The sequence below is a fragment of the Chenopodium quinoa genome, unplaced genomic scaffold (assembly GCF_001683475.1).
Source record: "Chenopodium quinoa cultivar QQ74 unplaced genomic scaffold, ASM168347v1, whole genome shotgun sequence".
In the NCBI taxonomy this organism is placed as follows: domain Eukaryota; kingdom Viridiplantae; phylum Streptophyta; class Magnoliopsida; order Caryophyllales; family Amaranthaceae; genus Chenopodium; species Chenopodium quinoa.
Window position 1 is genome coordinate 9,330,972 of NW_018743920.1, and position 20,684 is coordinate 9,351,655.

The following is a 20,684-nucleotide window of genomic DNA, read 5'->3' on the forward strand; positions in this document are numbered from 1 at the left end:
TCCAACTTCCTTTTTGCATGAATACTTGCATTACGTTACACATGGATCGGAGTATAGTACAACCTTTTTTTTATTTCACAAACTTTTACAGTAATTTAATTGAGTGTACAATCTCCGTTTTTTTTTATAATTGTAACATTTTGACTTTGTAATAGCTTTTGTTGTGATTCTAGATACGTGTAAAGACAAATATAATCATGTAGAGTCTTCTTGTTAGAATAGTTGTGAATACTTTCAAAATATTAAATTTGTATAATTTTTACATAACGGCAATAAAAAATAGTAATGTGTGCACAACATACAACGTGAAAATCCAAAAATGTTGCACTTATTTTAAGTAGAGGATCGGAAGTATTGTACATGACTACTCGTAGTAAAGATACTCCGTATTCTGAAATGATCAAAAGTTATGATAATATGAATAAAATTTACTTTCTTATTATTAATAAAGTTAATTGTCTTTTTAAAAAAAAGTAATAATCAAATCCATATTATAAAACTTATCTCATGATCTAATAACATTAAAATCATATGGAGTATTAGGTTTAAATATTATTGTACACTCCATGTACACAAATGTACTTAGCTTGGAAGCTTTTATTTCCTTTTAACCCTTGCTTTTTTTTTTTAATTTTTTTTTTTTAATTTTTCATGGTTTGTCTTGTCACTTTCATATAATTTCATTCCCTCCCAATATATTTTTGTCATTATAACAACTTGATCATTTGATTTGTCGCCCTATCATTGGAAGGTTTTTCTGACATTGTATGATGGATTTTTTTTTTCTGTAGATCTTGTTCATTTTCGCCAAATTTTTCTTACGATTTCTTATCATAGATAGTCGTTTAATCATGACTAGAATATGAGAATATTGCAACATTATTAGGGTTTTGTAAATAATGACTACTAGAAATTGAAAATAATTATTCACCACACATTAGTAAATTCCATTATTATTACTACTGTGCTAGAAGAGAGGAAAAATAATGTAGATAATACCAAATTATTTAGTATTAAGTATTCGTATTTTGTGGTACCTTTGCATCTTGACAATAATCATGCACATACAATTCAAAAAATAAAAAGGGGTTATTGTTATTATAGTTATATACTTGAATTTGCATACTTATTTCGCTTATGTATGTTAGCGTGAAGTATGACTTGTAACAAAGTTGTATGGCTGTGTTTTGTGCACAAGCACTGCCTTTGCCACCATTAATCAACCATATATAGAACTCCATATTTGTTTCCACTAATTACTTTCAAAAGTTATCGAGTAGCAGATTATGTGTAAATTTAGAATAGCCTTTAATTATTGTTGTTTTCATTAGTACTTATGTTATTGAGTAGTAGATTATGCGTTTATTGAGATATTAGAGTATTAGATATCTTGTAAGTTGTAATGTTCTAGTTAGTATCTCGTGGGACACTATAAAAATTTAGAGAGCAATACGTTGTGTATGCCTAACGTTGGCCTAATTAAAGAGTTGAAGTGGAAGCAGAGAAGAGTTGAAAAGCAATATGACCAATTGACTAGTATAGTTTGGTAAGAGAGTATTCATTATGAATGTTTCTTGGGCATCATAGTGAGTAGGTTTGAGATTATGACTCTACATATTATTGCTCCTAATGATTTTAATCAACACAAATTCTTATATGTGGTTGGCCGTCAGTCATAATTGGGTTTACTTTGTTAGTGTCATAGGGGTTACTTGGTCAATGTTACAGGGGTAACTATCGTCAGTGTACTTAGTCAGTTTTACATGAGTTACTTGACCAGTATTATAGAGGTTACTGTAATTTGTTCTTTTATAGCCGGTCAAATGGTGTGGCCAACTGCACACAAGGCAAACTGTTTAATCAATTTGTTTTTTTTTTTTTTTGGGTGAAGTTTGAGATTATTCCATAGTTTCTATTAGCTTTCTTCATATTAATTAATTAGGTTCTTCCACACTTGCGAGTTGCGAACATGAGGCACCATGATGAACCTAAAAGGCATCCAAATCTTAATTATTAGACAAAGCTAAAATATTCAAGTATTTCGCAAATCAATAGTGGAGGATTAATCTAAATAAATGAAGGATATAGGATAAATGAGTTAATTAATTAGTCATTTTTTTTCAAAAGAGATTAATTAGTCATTTGAGTATACTAAGATAAGTCATTGCTGACATTATTGATATACACTTTTTAGTTTCTTTTGATAAATTTTCCCGCCAAAACTACTTATATTATCATTTTCGTTTCCATTTCCACCTTTTAAGTTCCAACATTCACTTCTCTAAAAATATACAGAAATATGATTACTACATGTTTTCCAAATAAGACGTAATAAAAACCATCTTCATAAAGCACACAAGGCTAACCTAATTATAGCTAATAGATAGGGGTATTGTTGTCAATATTAGCATTTAAAAAAAAATAAAAAATAAAAAAAAAGCTTTTTCCCAATCTTTTCCATAGACTTTTAGCGAGTTTGGTCAAATCTAGTAAACTTACGCTATATTCGCCACCGATCTAAATTAGTAATAATAATGCGTAACTGTTATCTTGAAATGGTGAAGGTAACATTTAACCTACTACATCATTTATTTCATCACTAGGCTTGTAGGAAAAAGAAAGAGCTACAAACCCAATCACTACTTGTAATCTTGTATGTGCTAAATTATGTAAAAATGATATATGTTGTTTCTTATTCATCATATCTTTGTTTATACATTTCCCAATTAAAAGAAAACTACTCATGAGTACACAATACGTTCTATCTGTAGGTGTATTTGAAAACGATTAAGAATCACTACCATAATTCTCAACTGAAATGGAAAATTTGGGGCACAAGAGTAAAGCTATGAAAAAAAAAAAAATAGAAACATGTTCCTACCCCTATAATCCTAAAATATAAACCTAAGTTGAATAAATGCATACCCTATTCTATTGAGACTCTTAGCAGGCGCAAAGAGAAGGTGGTTTGTGGGCCTGCTTTTCAGACTTTTGCAATAAATATGATAGATTGATTGTTAATGTGGGCTTTCTCTGGCCCACTGGCCCAATTTTCCGTCCAGTATGTTTGTGTTTATTTTGTCAAAATTAATGGGGTCAACAAGTTAACATTGACAGCATTGTAATCATTGGATTTTTTTTATTTTTTATTTTAAAGTCACCATGTGTTGGTATTTAGTAACGGCAAATTCCAAACACTAGGCAATGCTGTTTTCATGAGTTCAACACAATTTAGTGGATACCATAAAAAAATATGTGGATGTTATTACTTGAATACTTGTAGTAAAGCTTTTGAAAGGAGATACATGAGATTTAAGTTCAATCTCACCTGTATATAAATCAAGAATAATTTAATATTGTACATCATATTAATGTGAAGAAGACACATATAACATTAAGAAAGCTTAATGAATTATGTGAAATAGGGAAACCCAAAGCTTGGCCGATCAATGCCAAATGTGCATTTACATGAAAGATTAATTAAATTCAATGTTCTTCTATGAGTTCATTTTGTAATTAGGCGTATATATCTCATATATGTTTTAATTTATATTCGAAGAAAATTATGTATAGCAATAGTATTAAGATTCTTTAGCTTGATGTGTTGAAAGAAAACTGACATCATTTAAAGAATACAGAATACTATACAATTATACCCTAACAGAATAAATCATTATGTGTATGTTATAGTTATACAGACATACGAAGTATATTGTAGTGAGAATGAACGCTATTTCTTCTAAATTGTGTATTCATTTAAATTCCAACACAAAAGAAAATCCACTATGTACTATTGTGCTAACTACTATGGAATAAGTTGTATTTCATAGTGTTTTCAAGTAATAACTGGAGTAGAAAAGACAAATAGTAAGAGTAATAACAACAAGAAATTGAAGCCACAATAATAATGCATTGATTTACGGATCTTTTAGGATAAGTCAATGCATAATTTGTATAAATGGTCATCTGAGCTTCAAGCCTTGAAAATTCAGCAATTAGGCAATGTGAAAAAATCCCAAACACAGACACTGTTGTGCATTATGGCTTTGTAACAGCAATAACAGTACTCTGGATTTGCAAAATCTATTTGTCAAATATGTCCCAATTCATTTTTAGGTCTGTAATAATATAGGAAGTCCCAAAGTGATGATCCTATCTTTTACTCGTATCTTCATTTTCCATCGGTTGGTTATATAGCGAATCTTTAAGCTTTATTACAAAGTAAGAAAATGAAAGTCGCAAGGATTAGTGATGTAGTCATACACAATGTATATGTATATAACTTAAATGCGTAGTAGTATTACATATATTAGAGAAGTACAAGTATATATGATCAAAGCTACTACTCGTATATAAATTGTGTAAAAATTAAATTGTTGCAAATTTACTGAACAAAGGAAGTAAATAGTTGATTAGTCGGGTAGGTTTAAGATTAAAGATTGAGATAGCATCCGAGGATATCAATTAACAAGATCCAAAGGCCAAACAAAAATATGCAGTAACAATCTTACTTGTATTTAGGAAGATGGAAAAAAGAGTCAAACACCATAGGCCGGTGGATTTAAGCATCCAAGTCAACGCCCCAAAATGAAAAGACAAACTTTTAAATTGAGTAAATTTGTGATTCTTTTTGAAGAATTGTAATTGCTTTGACCTTTCATTTTACTCCGTTTTACAGATTGAATGCTTTGACCTTTTGTTGCTTACTTGCCTTTATATTTTTTTCATAATGTGACAACATTATAACAATGTATAAAATGAAAGACTTTGGTTAGTTTCTGACTTTGACAAATTTCAATACAATGGAGAATAAAAAAAAAGAAAAAAAAATAATAATATGTCACCTCAATCAAAATAAAGTTGCTAGAACTAAATTTATTAATTTTTGTTAAAAAAACAAAAAAAAAAAAAAAAAAAAAAAAAAAAAGAACATGAGGGTAAGTAAGAAAACTACTACCGAGTAATTTTTTTAAAAAAACTATATATCCTTGTTTATTTAAGTAACTAAAAAATAGTCAAATAGATTCAACGTGCTCTCTTATACAGTCTCATGGTGACCCACACTTAAAAACAAAAATAATATCATAAATTAAGGATTATTTGGTGATAAAACACTAGCTAATGAATCTCTTATCTTTCTTTTTCAATCATAGAAGGTTCTATTCTCATCAACTTTGTTTCGATGGCGAAACATTTCATTTCATATGACATAAAATGTGCATTGAAGATGTACGTTTTGGTTTAGATGGATGAAGATGAACTATCAAATCATGGAGCAAAGATATGTGTGACTTACTATTGAATTATTCGACGCAACCTTTTTGCTTTCAACATATTGATCTCTATCTTGAATACTTCATGCCCTCAAATCATAGCAACAAAAGACTACCATGATAAGAAAAGGACAGTCATTTATTACCTTAGTAAACAAAGAGTAACAAGTAAAACACAAAAAGGCATTGATCTTAATTCGTGTGATTTATTGGCAAAAGGGTGTCAAATTCCACTTTCTCCTTCCAAGTTAAGATTCTATTGAAAAGTTAAACTAAATAAAATCTAAATTAGGCACCTTACACCTAATGATTTATCACCTTTACTCTTGTTGTCTTATTCAATACACAATAAGATTATGACCATTTTTCACCTTACAAAGATAGTTTATACTCAATAAAAAAAAAAAAAGTTTAACTTCAATATAAAAAATAAGTTTCGATAGATAATAGGTGGAGAGAATAAGGAATTAAGGATGTATGCCCACTAAAAAAAAAATAAATAAATAAACCTAAATAATGCCAAATACGGTAATTGAAACTAGGTTAGAACCCATGCAATACACGATTTATATAAAATCTATTTTTATAATTTGTACATTTAAAAAAAATGGATAAATATAAAAAATAATTGTGCACCTTGTACAAAAATATTTGTAATTTTATAGTTTTAGATTTTCATCAAAATTATGTTTTAATACCTGTTCAACGTCGCCTAATACATATTTCAATGTAGGAGTCCATTTATTAGTGTGCTATCTACATTTGTTTCATTTTTTAAGAGTAAAGGTAAAATACAGTCCCTAAACTTTTGTATTTGTGCACTTTTAGTCCCTGACAACTTTTTTGTGCACTTTTGGTCTCTCAACCACCACTCTTGGTGTTTCTAACCAAATAGTTTAGGGACCTAGCCTAGTCAGCATAGTTTATGGACTATGACCCATTTTTTTTTGTTTTGTTTTTTTTTTTTTTTTGTCACAATTTATTAAAAAAAACTTTAATTTTTATTAGTTTAGAGAGCAAGCTACTCCATTATCTTTCTCTCTCCTCAATACTGGTTTTTTCCTTCCCCTCTTTAAACCCTAATTTCTTTTTCTTTTCTCTTCCAAAATTAATTTTTTTACAACAAAAAATCAGATTAAATATCAAGAAACATAGATGATTAAAGCTCTAAAAAAAATTTCACTTTTCTGAATTTCGTTGCTCTACGGTAGCAACACCAAAGACGTTTTTTTTTTTTTTTTTAAAGCAGCTAATGTTGAATTTTTGGGAGTAATGTAGTTGGATTTTTGGGGATGAAAATGTCAAAACGTTTGGGAAAAGCCCGATTTTTTTTTGGACAAAATAATTGGAATTTTGGAGAAGTTGTCTAAATTTGACAAAATTTGGGGAAAACAGTCGTATTATGAATTTTGGGGGAAGAAATCTGGGAAAGTATGAGATTAATGGGGGTGGGAAAGAGAGGTGAGTGAAGTGGGTCCAGAGGTGGCGCCAATGGTGGATAAGACAGAGGTGGTTGCGGCGGAGTCGATCCCTAATAATAGGTTTATGCCTCAAACTGCACCCAGAAATCAAAATCAATAAATAAACCAAAATTAAGATGAACAAAAACCCAGAAAAATTAACAAAAACTAGAAGAAATAAGAGGAAATTACTGAGAGGAAGAACATGAGCGTAGATAAGAGTGAGCATGAGTAAGAAATTGGGCCCTTTTTTCTTTTGTTGTTGCTGCTGAATTGGCTTCCTTTTTTATACAATTAGGAAAATAAAAAAACCCAAAATCAGAAATTAAGTAGCTTACTGTTTGAAGGGAGATGAGAAGCTTACTGTTTGAAGGGATCATAATTCGTAAGGAGAAGCCATTGATGAGTTGAGTTGGGGTGGAATTCCTTTGTGATTTTTTGGGATGATTATTTTTAAATAAAATTATTGAAGAAAAAAAAAAAGAAAAACAAAAAAAAATGAGTCATAGTCCCTAAACTATGCTGACTAGGTTAGGTCCCTAAACTATTTGGTCAGAAATACCAAAAGTGGTGGTTGAGGGACCAAAAGTGCACAAAAAAGTTGACAGGGACTAAAAGTGCACAAATACAAAAGTTTAGGGACTGTATTTTACCTTTACTCCATTTTTTAAAGATAAATCGATAGGTCGTAGCTTTGATGTAGAAACTTCTAATATTCAAATTTCAAAATTATTACATATGACATCATCCTTGCATTTAGGCGGGAAAAAATTTATTATGTAAGTGACATATGGACAGTGATGACGTCAGCAACATTTTGTTTTAGTAATAGTTAATAGATTTTATTTTTTTATCCTTGAATTTTCTTATACGAAGTATGGTGTTGAATTAGCCAGCCGTGTCGGTTGATAATTTTACACTCCTTCACATCCTTCCTCACCCCACTTAAAATTCTAGTTTATCCTCACTTAAGAAACATTAACCAAAATAACATTATGATTTTAAGATTTAGGATGTGTATGGTTAGGTGAAAAATGTTTCATTCCATGAAAATGATTTTACTCGGTTCTTCTTATTTTTCTTTGTTTGGTTTGTAAAGGGGTGTAAAATATTTTCCTTTTAAAGGAAGGGAAACCACATTTCCTCCCTCCTCCCCGTCTCCCTTTAATTTCCTCTCATAAATCCTCTCTCTTAATCCCGTCCCTTTCATTATCCTTTCTCCACGCATAACTTATCTTACATAGAACCAATGAAAGGAAACTAATTTCGCAAGAGTGTTATTCATGAAAAATTATATTACATTGAAAATGTTTTATATGAAACTAAACGGAGCCTTAATGAAAAATCAAGATAAAAATCAGAGAATATTTCTGTAGTTTAGCATTGTTCAATGACCACATAAAAAAAAAAAAAAGTAATAACGATAACTTGACGATAGAAGGAGGTGGGCCAGGTTAATTGAAAGTCTTGCAATGTAAGTATCCATAAATAAGGCCCAATGGGAATCCAGCCCACAAACTGAATTTAAATGGGGTTCCATCATTTGCCTTAGCTTACAGTATTAGCTTCTCTAATTACACGATTAAAAGTGACGCAAATAAGTACTTTCACTGGTTATTAAAGACTTAAAGTTTGTTAGAGGAATGTCTAGATTGTTGCCAACATTCATCTGTATTTTCTTTATAGTGCCAATTTAGTTCTTATAGGCTTGTAGCACCATACCCTTTAATAATAAACTTGTACTTGTTTTCTTCTTATTAGTATGTTCATTAATATGATCCACTCTCTCCTTATATTTTTAATTTTAATTAATTTACAAATATACTTCGTATATACTTATGTATGCACGCTAAAGTAGGAGTTTAGACTTTACTTAGAACAATCAATATACTCTCTAAAATACACAAATTAAAAGAAACATCCAAATTTCATTGACCAATATATGTTTCAATAAATAGAGAGGAGAAACATTGAGTATTGAGCGACTAACAGTTAATTGCTTATACATTGACGACATAGAAAAGTAGAAATAACTTAAACACACGTACATAACACATACTAATGACTTACTAACTACTTAGTCACTCTTCGAAAATGGTAAGTACACTATATTTAATTACCATGATCATTCAAAAGTTAATCAAATGAAAATTATAATGAAATCAAAGAGAAGCTAGCAAATTTTGACCCTGTTTCTCATATCGAAAACCCAAATTCTTTGATTCATCAGCACACCAAACAAAAATCCCAAAAAGTTGTTGCCTTTTCTTGAGCATTTCACAAGCTGAGAAAAACCCTTTTGTAGGAGCTAATCCTTTGCTTCCATCACTAATAAAACTTGTTAAAATCTTACCCCCTTTATAATTCTCCATTTGTTGCTCAAAATAATCAATAAACTTTGGAATTGTTGTGCTATTATCATACGCATAAAACTGGAAATTAACATAGTCTATAACATGCCCATATTTCTTCCACAAAGTTTGGTAGTGATTTTGTACATCTTGATCATCAAATGGAGCAATCGATGCATATTTCACCAACCCTTTTCGTTTAAGTATCGATATCAATTGTCCAATACATTCAGCAAACATCTCAGGATCGCCTTTGAAATGCTCATAATCGATGTCGATACCATCGAGCTTAAAGTGTTCGATGATATGCGTCAATGAAGAAACAGCGTTTGAAACCCAGGAATTGATTGATTTTGGCTGGAAATAAGCTGGGTTGTTGAAGATACTGTCACCTCCTAAGCTTAACCCAACTCTGACATTTGGGTGCTTGCTTTTGATGGAGGAAACTTTGGTAGGAGAGAGATTTTTAGTGTCCCAAAAGACGTTGAATTTGCCATTTGTGGGAGTTGGGGAAGAAGCTGAATTTGTGTAATCGATTGCAAAAGAAAGAATGAAATCGAATTGAAGATCTGGGTTAATGGGTACATCTGAAAATTTGACATTAGTGAATTCTGCTCCTATGTATTCTCTAAATAGTTTGTTGTTTTCTGCTTTGGTTGTTGAAAGGAAGATGGTGAAGATTAGTGTTAATGCCATGGTTTATGTTTTATGAATGTTTAATCTGGAATTGGTGGAACTAACTTTTATACTCCATTAAAAAATATTAAAGAAATGCAGAGTTTAAATAAAAAAATAAAAAAAATAAAAAAAATAAAAAGTTTGAAGGTCAAAATTTGGACTTTTTTAAAAGTGCAGAATTGTCAACTGGGAATGTTGAATCATGGGAATGATTTTTGGCACACTAATAATTAATTACGGAATTTGAAATTGATTTTAACACACTCATTGTTATAATACTGTTTTATACAATCATCTTATAAGAAGGTGGTCAAAGTTGATTTTTGTTAGATCAAGTGAAGGAGTAGGTTTAGGATTGTTACAAAATATGTGTACTTTGTATATTAATAATTTTTTTTATTTAATTTTTGAAATTTTATACTTCGTAATATAAATGCAAAAAGCATGGAAAAGAAAACTATTATTCAATTATCCTTACCAACCCCTTCTTTTCTCCATTAATTATCGTCACCAATGCATTTTTTTCTACTGCGAGTCTGTGAATATACTTTGTAATCCGTATGTTGTTTCCCCTATTTTAACCATGGGTACACATCAGTACATCACACATGAGTGAATATAAGGAATTTTTATACTTATTAATTATTTCATTAGAGTATCATAAATGCACATCTACTACAGTGTAATCCGTAATTTATTAATCTATAGCCCAAACAATGATAGGTTGAATTACTAAATCAAATTGGCTTTCAATTTATATTGAAAACGATTGTTTCGTACGTGGTTATGGACCTTATGGCCCAATTGTTACCACAAAAAAATATTAATGCTCCTTCCACTAGATCATTATTCATTATATTTCATTTGATGGAAGTCTCGTCACTTTTACTTAGAGAATGGTTTTCTAATTTGTATAAATTGTATCCTCCTTAGTAGAGCTAACAATCTCTCACCGAAATCGGCACGACACGAAAAAACACGAATTTGACATGACACGAAATCAACCCGAACACGACCCATTTAGATAAAGTGATTTGACTGTACAATTATCTTACATTTTACATAAATTTTGATAAACTTTATGAACAACACGAAATAGACATGACACTAAACACAAACACGATATGGCATGATTTTTTGCAAGCTCTACTCCTTAGTCCTCTCAATAAACTACTTGTATATGCCACTAGTAAATTACTAATACATCAACAACATACTAGTTAGAAATTTTTTTAACTAATTGAAAAGATGACAAAATTTCGTTAAATGAATTGAAAGCCTATCGATACATGACAGTGAAGTCAATGAAAAGAGAAAGGCCAAACTAGATCGGTGCAAAAATCACATGACGTGATGATTGAATACCAATTTAGAGATTAATTTTATTATTTAAATACATCATACACCAGAAATTAATACCCCACTTTAAATCATAATGTTAATGACAATCTATAAAATTACCTCAATGAAATTGATTTTGTCATATCTCTTTCAATGATAAAGAGGTATCAATTCAGGTACATGGATCAGATTTGAATAAATAAAATCGAATCTGATGTATTTCAAAGTCAAATTATTCTAAATTATTGAGTCCATATAAGTCAAATTTTAACACCTCGATCACTATTTACATGGAGTGAAGAGTACGTTGAGGAATGTAATTATGTACTGTATACAATTGAGTAGTTATCAAGTTATGAAGAATGTCATCGCACGTATTCCCCCCACCTGCTACTGCATGCAAGTATGTTGTATGCAACAATATGCCCTTTTTATCTAAAGCCATGTGACTATGTGAGATTGTCAATTTGTGAGTTATAGTATTAGTTTAATTCCATATGAATGTTTCACCTCTTTTCTTTCTTTTAATTTTATGAGAGCAACTCACCAACGAATAATTAATCCACCTACTTTATCTCAACAAATCATCGTATAAGATACGAAGTGTATGGTTTTCTATTTTTTTTTTCCCCCAATCTATCTTTTTTATTACCCCCATTAGCCCCATACATATAATATAGTACTCGTGGGATAAAGTATCTAGCAATTAAAGATCGACTACTCATAAAATAGTACTCCGTAACAAAGATAATGAATCAGTTTTTTGTGGATGGAGGAGGTAAGCTTGGTACTACTTGTGCAGTTGTGCGTCACTAAAAACAACTAAAACATACTTCAATGTATTATAATTCTATATCAATATAGGTTAGGGTCTAGAATTGTATTTCGTGAGATAAAATTAACAAGATTCTGCATAACGTCTTATCTGTATTTTTTTAACGTATAAATTAAAAAATAAAAAGTTAATGATATGGTATGAGAGAAAATTGAATAGTATATATGGTATACAAATATCGAACTTAGAGCTGACAATCAATCTTTAACACGACACGATATAACACGACCAAAATCGGCACGACACGAACATGAAGTCGATACCACACGAAATCAACCTGAACACGACCCGTTTAGATAAAATAGTCAAATTATGCAATTATCTTGTATTTTATATAGTTTTTGATAGATTTTATGAACAACACGAAATTGACACGAGACTAAATACGAACACAACACGATACAACTTTTTGTCAGCTCTAATCGAACTAGATCAAATAAAATAAAATGGAGGAGATATTTAATGATTGGATATGATGATTTGATTGAAGGCTGCTGAATTAAATTGTACGGAATACTCTACTAGCTAATTGCACCCGTTAATTTAGAAAATGATACAGTATATCCTTTATTAAATACAGTTCGAAATTATATAAAGAGAAATTTAATTAATACAATAATAAAATTGAGTAAAGTGTTTTTAAATAGCTAGAAAGGAATAATTAAGTATTTAAGTGATCAATTACTGCGCAGCAGCTAGTTGCCGAGTAGGCGAGTACACAGCAAAAGCAGACAGATAAAGAAGAAGGAAAATGTTTTCTGTTGTTCCCTGCCAATGACTTTTAAGGCCTTGCCAATTCTCTTAAGCTAGCAAATAACCAATAATGAGAAAATGTTCAAAGTAAATCAATAGAGGAAAAATAAAGAATAAGTTACAACCCTCTATAAATTTATAATCTAAATAAATATGGAATAAATATGTAATTCAGTTTATTTAAATGGGAAGAACTGTATGCTAAAATTCGACAATATAACAAATTAAAGAAATGCAAAACCTTTTACAAAATATATACGCAATATTCCCACTAAATAAAAGTTACTCGCTAAAAATGCACAAATTTTTATAGGTAACTGGCCACACCGTGTAACTAGCCATTACGGAGGTTATTTCGTTAGTATTATAGTGGTAACTCGGTCAGTGTTACAGGGGTCACTTCATCAGTGTTGTTATAAGAGTCTTAGCCAATATTATAGGAGTTATTCGGTGAATGTTATAGGGATTACTTTGTTTTTTTACAAGCGGTCACATAGTGTGGCAAGTCGCACACATTTTGTGTTATTTCTATACAAAAAAAAAAAAAAAAAGACTTCGCGTACCCAATTAAGCGATCGGCCATTTTTGTTTGTTACCATAAGATTATTAATGCTAAAGGATTAATGGTTAGTTGATACTTGGAAGAGTTTGTGTACTGGTTGGTTCTATATAATTGACAAAAGGAATAATGTATAAAACAAAATTAATTAATTAAACCTTAATTAAATGCAAAACTTTTGTGTAGAACAGACTCATCGTGAGTCCGGACTTGAGAACAATGTTGTTGCTTCTTTATCCTTGACTTTTGGGCCGTTTCGCGCACCTTGCCCATCAAATTTACCCTCGGAACTTTCATTATCTCTCTCTTGTTTCTATTTTGGGAGAAATTCATCACAAATTTCATTGATCTGGTCCGAAAAGGAGGAGGAAATTGTTAGGGTTTTAGAATTGAGAAGATGACGGGAGAAGGAGATTGATGAAGAGATGGAGTACGAGAGTGATCTAGAAGAAGCGAAGATGTCGTGTCGTTGAAGGCGAGCGATGATGAGGAAGAAGAAGATGATTAGGAACAAGAGGATGAGGAGAGAGAAAGACAGGGTGAGAGGCGGAGGCGAGAGGCGGCGTGAATTGGAAAAAATATTATTGGGCAAGTTGCTCGATTATTAATATTATTGGAAAAAATATTAAGGTCAAATATTACATTATTATTGTTTGGTATTAGATTATTATTCTTTGATATTAGATTATTAATGTAAGGTATTAGATTATTACTAGATGAAGCCCGTGCGATGCACGATTTTTTTTATTTTTTAAAACAAATGATTCTGATTATTTTATTCGTTGTACGTAGTATATTATTTAATATTTTTATTTTAAAATAAAATTGTAAATATCTTCTCATTCGTTATATATTTAGATAAAATTCCTAATCTCAAAAGATAATATTTTATTTTAATTAATTTAAACTTTAAAATCTCATTCGCCAATTTTTCTTTTATGGCATATGAATTATTTAATTCTAAAAGAAATTATAAATCTTTTATTTAATTGGCTATAACTAAAATTTATTATCCTACATGACGCGTTAAGAAAATTTAATCCAACGTGACTCTCTAAAAACTGGTGAAAAAACTCCCCTTTGTATATATATACTAGTATGTGCCCCAGGCGTTGCCCCGGGTACCCATTTTAGAGAATAACTTATTTGTGGGCATGTTTTGTATTTATAATTATTATTAGTATTAGTATTTACATTTTTTTTTTATAAATGTTAGATACAAAAAGAGAATAAGAACACTACCTATTATTTTTTTTTCACGTTTGTTATTATATTCCTGTTAAAAAAAATAAAAAAAATTATTGAAACGCTTTTTAAGTTGATCTAAATTCACTTCAAGATTGATCTGAATTGATTTGAATTCACTTCAAATCTTGATTTGAATTCACTTTAAGATTCCCTTTTATTATTTTAAGACCTTGCTAACATTGATCTGAATTCACTTCAAGATTTCCTTTTATTGTAAAGTTTTTGTTGTGTCTTGGTTTTAGTAGTTTTTGACTTCTTTAATTTCATTATCAAAATCACGAACATACACAAAATATTACAACCGAATATGAAGAATACCCGATTCAAAAGCTTTAATGGTAAATCAATGGTAGACTAAAAACAGAATTAATGATACATGACCATATTTATAATTATAATTACGTGGTTATTCGTATAGGTTTAAAATTCTATTATTAATTGGATATTCATATTAATTATAATATGTGGTGTATTGCTATAAGTAAAATTCTATTGTCAATAAAAAGATAATTTTTTTGCAAAAGAAATTTATATTATTTTATGTATACTTTTTAATCCTAAACAAATCTATCCAATCTAATCTAACGTGACATTTAATCTAATCACAATAATATCTATTTGTGACCTACGTGGCTCGGCACTTGGCGAAAAATAATGCCCCGGGCGTTGCCCAAGATACCCATTTAAATAGTGTACTTATTTGTGGGCATGTTTTGTAATTATAATAACAACAACAAACACAATACACTACTATAAAACACCTTATTTACGACGGAAAAATTCCGTCGGTACACCCTATAATTCCGTCGAAAAAGGTTGTTTCCGACGGAATTCCGTCGGAACGTGTTGTCGGAGATCACTTCGTCGGAAAAAACGGCCATTTTCGTCGGAAATTCCGTCGGAAAAGTGTTTTCCGACGGAATTCCGACGGAATTTCTGTTACAAACAATTATAGTGCTAGTACAAATTCTAACCTTAGAATTTGAGAAAACAGAAAATATAAAGTAAATTAATACAAATTACACCAACAACCAAACACCACCAAGTTTAGAAAACACAAAAATACAGAGAATCAATCTAAACTATAAGTATGAAAGACAATACTTGCCTCACTCCAAGCCAAAAGTACAACCAAGAACACGAGAATACCATGGACCACGTGAGTCTTCGATTCTTGATACTCGTCTAAGGCGTGAGAACACTTTCCTAAAGCGTTAATTTCCCCCACAACGGTGCTTGGGTTGAACTAGAAACACGCTTTGAGATACAATAGACGAACACTACACACTAAGCACTTAGATGTGTAGAAAGATGATCAAATTCTCAAACAAAAGACTTAAAAAGATGGAGAATTAAAGAAGAGATTGCAAGTTTCTTCAATAAAGGTGTAGAGAGGGAAGAATTTCAGAGAGGAAGGTATTTTTATGTATATAGAAAACAAAGGCCCCCCCAACAATATAAAGGGAATAATCGCAAAAAACCGAAGACGAGCGAGGAGGCGCGGGCGCGCCACCATAGCAGCGCGGGCGCTCCTCCTCAAACTTCCAAAATTCCAACTTTTCCAGAAACCTGACGCGATTTTGTCGCGGTTTAGGCGCGGGTCGCGCCAAACCTTGGCGCGGGCGCGCCATCCGAAGGCGCGGGCGCGCCTCCAAAACTTGACAGATTTTCCAGAAACTCTGCGCGCTTTTGGGGCGATCCGCGCTTGTCTTTCACGAGCGCGCTAACAAGTGGAGCGATCTCTCCACTACAACACTCTAAATAATCCAACAATTTCTTCGTTGGAAGAGGTTCTTCCGGTACCCGAAAGTCCGTCGGAAATTTCTGACGGAATTTAAATCCGCCGGAAATTTCCGACGGAAATTCCGTCAGAAAATTTAATATTAAAAAAAAAAAAGCGAAACCCACCACCCCCACCCCTGACTTACCCCTCTACCCACCACCATCAGCCCCCCTACCACCAGCCCACACCACCCACTTTCCCCACCCAGATCCACCCCGCCCCAAGCCCACACCACCCACCACCCATTTTCCCACACCCAGAAACCTAACCCCACCCAGACACCCCATGAAGACAACCTACCTCACCCACTCTACACCACCCACCCCACAGACCAGGACCACCACCCATCCCCCCCCCCACTGACCCACGCAGACCACCCACCCTCACCTTAACCAACGCCACTCCCACCAGCCCCCACCACCGTTCACCCAAAAAATAAAAAAAATAAAAAAACACGAAAACACTCACTAAATTTGTAAAAAAATCGAAACAAATTACGAAATTAAGCCAAAAAAATCAAAAAATTCAACACAAACAAATCACAACCAGTAGATTTACTTATTTAATTAGAATTTTATTAAAAAAATTAAAAAAAAAAACCGACAATTATACATTAAAAATTAAAGAAAATACAATTATCTAATCAAATTTATAATCAAAATTACAATTACATAAACAACTAAGTTAATCTACAATCTAACTTAATCTTAAACTAGATCTACATTGAATTTCGCCCAAAAAAACGAGATCAAAATTACAATTACCGCCGTAGTTGTTGATGAATGCGCCGTTGTTGTTGTTGTTGATGATGAATGTGCCGAGATCGAAACCCTTATTTTATTAATTTCACCCAAACAAACGAGATCAAACACATTGAATTTTTGTGATTTTCGAACTAACATGAGAGGAGGGAGATCGAATTAAAGACAAGGTTGTTCGTTGATGGAAAGAGAAGGGGAAAGAGAAGAGGAAAGAGAGGAGAGAGAAAGAGAAATGAGGGAGGAGGAGGCACACGGAGAAATGAGGGAGGAGAGAGAAAGAGAGGCGCATTAGAAGAGAAAGAGGGAGGTATTTTTTTAGGGTTTTTTTTTTTAAAATAATTACTTTATTTTCGACGGAATATTCCGTCGGTATCTTCCGACGGGTTTTAATTCCGTCGGAAATAGTAATATTCCGACGGATTATAATTCCACCTGAAAAGTAATTTTCCAACGGAATATTCCGTCGGAAACCCCTTATATTTCAACGGATTTTAATTCCGTCGGAAAGTTCCGACGGAATAAAAATCCATCGGAACTTCTGACGTTTCCGACGGAATTAAGTGTCCGTTGGAAACAGTCCGTCGGAAATCGGCCTATTTCTAGTAGTGATAATACCTATTTGTCGCCTACGTGGCACCACACTTGGCAAAAAACTAATCTATCCAATCTAATCTAATGTGGCATCTAATCTAATCACAATAATACCTATTTGTCGCCTACGTGGCACCACACTTGGCAAAAAACTGGAATGTCAAGTGTCGTTGTCTCGTGGCCTGGTTGCGAGACCGACTTTATTTATTAGTGACTAGTTTTGTGCCTGGGCAATGCCAGATAGTTGATAAAATTTTAAGACAACATTTTTACTTGAATGTTAAATACGGTCAAATAATTTGTTCTGATAATGTAAGATATTTAGACAAACGATATTATATGGCTTTTATATATATAATAGTATACTTTTTGTAATTTTGTTTGTAAATAGATAATTTAGTTATTATTAACTTGAAATTATTTTTATTAAACTTAAATTATTTTCACTGAACTGAAAGTATTTTTACCAAACTAAAATTATTTTTACTGATTAAAACTTATTTTTACTGATTCTCTAATATTTTTTAAATAAATTAAATAACAATGCATTTTGTAGGCGGCTAGCCACACCATCTGGCCGGACAAAGTAACCCCTATAAAATTGACCAAGTAACCCATGTAATACTAACCGAGTAACCTCTAACACTGACTAAGTAACCCCTATCTATAACACTGATTGAATAACCACTATAACACCAACCAAGTAACCCCTATAGCACTAACAAAGTAACTCTTGTAATAGTTAGTGACGCAGTTTGACCATCTATGTAAAAAAGTTTGTGATTAAATATATTATAAATGAATCTTATTTTAAGGAACTTTTTAAAACAAATTTGATGATGGAAATAGAATTGAGTTATAGGATATTTATTAAAAGTTATGATTAATTTTGTATATATAAAATATTAGAATTCTATCGATAATAAAACTCTATACAATAATTTTATCTTAAAATAAAACTATCCAAAAATCGCTTACTTAGCATTACATGTGTTACAATAATATCTATTAATCTCTTACGTGGCGCGACACTTGGCGAAAAACTGGAATATCAAGTGTCGCTGTCTCGTGGCCTGGCTGCGAGACCGGCTTTATTTATTAGTGATATGATATGATATTAGATTGTTTGGTATTAGATTATTATTGTCAGATATTATAATATCATTGTCAGATATTAGAATATTATTGTCAGACATATTGGACTCACGGTGAGTCCGATCTCACGCAAAACCTTCTCTAATTAAATTAGGGGCACATAGTTGGTGATTTGGGCTTAACGTCATGATTAATGGAAAAGAAGAAATTTACGAATTTTAATTTGGGCCAGTTGGTGATTTCGTTTAATGGGTCATAAATCTTTGAAGATCTTGATTCCATAATTATAATTTTTACAATTTACATTGTAGGTTTGTAGCCTATGATTACATATTTACATACATTAATCGTTAGAGTACGTACTCGAAATTTAAGTGCCATAACTAAGACCACCATTTTTGTTCGTGGTCTATATAGTATATACAGTCTGATACCTCTTTAATACTCAGATTTGTCTTCTGACTAAAATATATGAAGTAAAATGATTCTTATAACTTATTGGGTAGAAAAATAAATAATTTTTCAACCAAAAAAGGGGATTGAAATGATGATAAAATTTGACATCTAAATGAAAATGTATGAAATATTAGATAAATAATTTCTTATTTGGATACGTACCAATAAAATTATGAAGAACAAATCGGTAAAATTTTTTAATACTTTTTGATAAATATTCCCTATCTGGCTATCTCTTGTAAATAAGTCAATCAATAAAGACAATAATAAAACTATTTAGGCCAAGGCAATAGTTTTTCATCTTTTAAAAAAATCACCTCATACTATAGTTTAGCCGTATAAAAGTTAGTTAAAAATTGTTGAATGATGTAATTGATCAATGTCATAACCGAATACTATAATATGATATATTCAATTAATATTACATTATATGAATAGTTTTAACCAAAAAAACATTATATGATAGTGTAAAAAGTTAGTTTATGTCAAATATAATGGAATAGTAGTGTTATACTTTTATGTAGGTACAATATATTTTGTTGGGGAAATTTGTTTTGCTCATCTTTTCCAAACATACGCAACTATAAACATGCACATCAGTCGTTTGAGAATTAAGACGTTTACGTTGATAAGAAACCTGTAGTGTAAGTCGTTCGAGCGAGGTAAAGTGACCTCTCAAATAGCATGTGAGTATGTGACTGTTAAGTCACTCTTTCCATGTAAATTGCCCATATGCCCCAAGGCCCGCAACCCTTACACCTTCACTCCCCTTCATTCTTGCTCCCCTTAAAGACAAAGGTCCACCCCAATCTTTTCTAAATCACTCCTTTTAGATGTTTTGGCAATTTGGGAATTGGGACCCTCGGGATAATTTACGATTTCTTAATTTTATCATACGAAATATCATACTAATACTCTCTATTCATATAAAAATTATTTTTTAATACTCATTTTCCGCATGAATTTCTATATTTCACTTACAATATGAAAATTTCACTACATTTTTATTGGACCTTCATTTGGATTTTCAACATAAGTTCTAATGACCCCTATCTAGTCAAGGTACTCAATTTCATTAACATCACTTGTTCTAAATAGGTATCATTTTTTTATTATTATTATTATTTTTTTTTTTTTTTTTTTGCATCATTCAAATAAATAGACACTTGATCTCTTGTTTGATTGATGGACATATGATGTTATGATGGATCTTAATAATCATACTTCACTCTTGATGTTAAGATAAAACTTCATTTGACTTAACCAAACTCATATTAACTAGAAGAAAAACGAGTCATTAATATAATTTCCCCGAGACTAATTAATAATATTCAATATTAACTTTTTATGTATATTCCCTATTTAAAAAACAAGATTAAGTTTAAAGAGAGGAAATAGGTTATTGAGGCAAGTCCATGTGTATTTACCATAATCAAGTGATAAACCCTCTATCTCTAGGCCTCTATGGCTCTATCCCATAACTGATGTGCCACTACAATA

General features: G+C 31.4%; 1 protein-coding gene across 1 annotated transcript; it reads right to left on the reverse strand.

Annotated features, from left to right (window-relative positions):
- Positions 1-8,641: 8,641 nt before the first annotated feature.
- LOC110688499 (chitinase 2-like) lies at positions 8,642-10,016 on the reverse strand. Its single transcript, XM_021865259.1, has one exon. The coding sequence runs from the start codon at positions 9,778-9,780 to the stop codon at positions 8,896-8,898; it is 885 nt and encodes a 294-aa protein (XP_021720951.1). The 5' UTR covers positions 9,781-10,016; the 3' UTR covers positions 8,642-8,895.
- Positions 10,017-20,684: the final 10,668 nt, after the last annotated feature.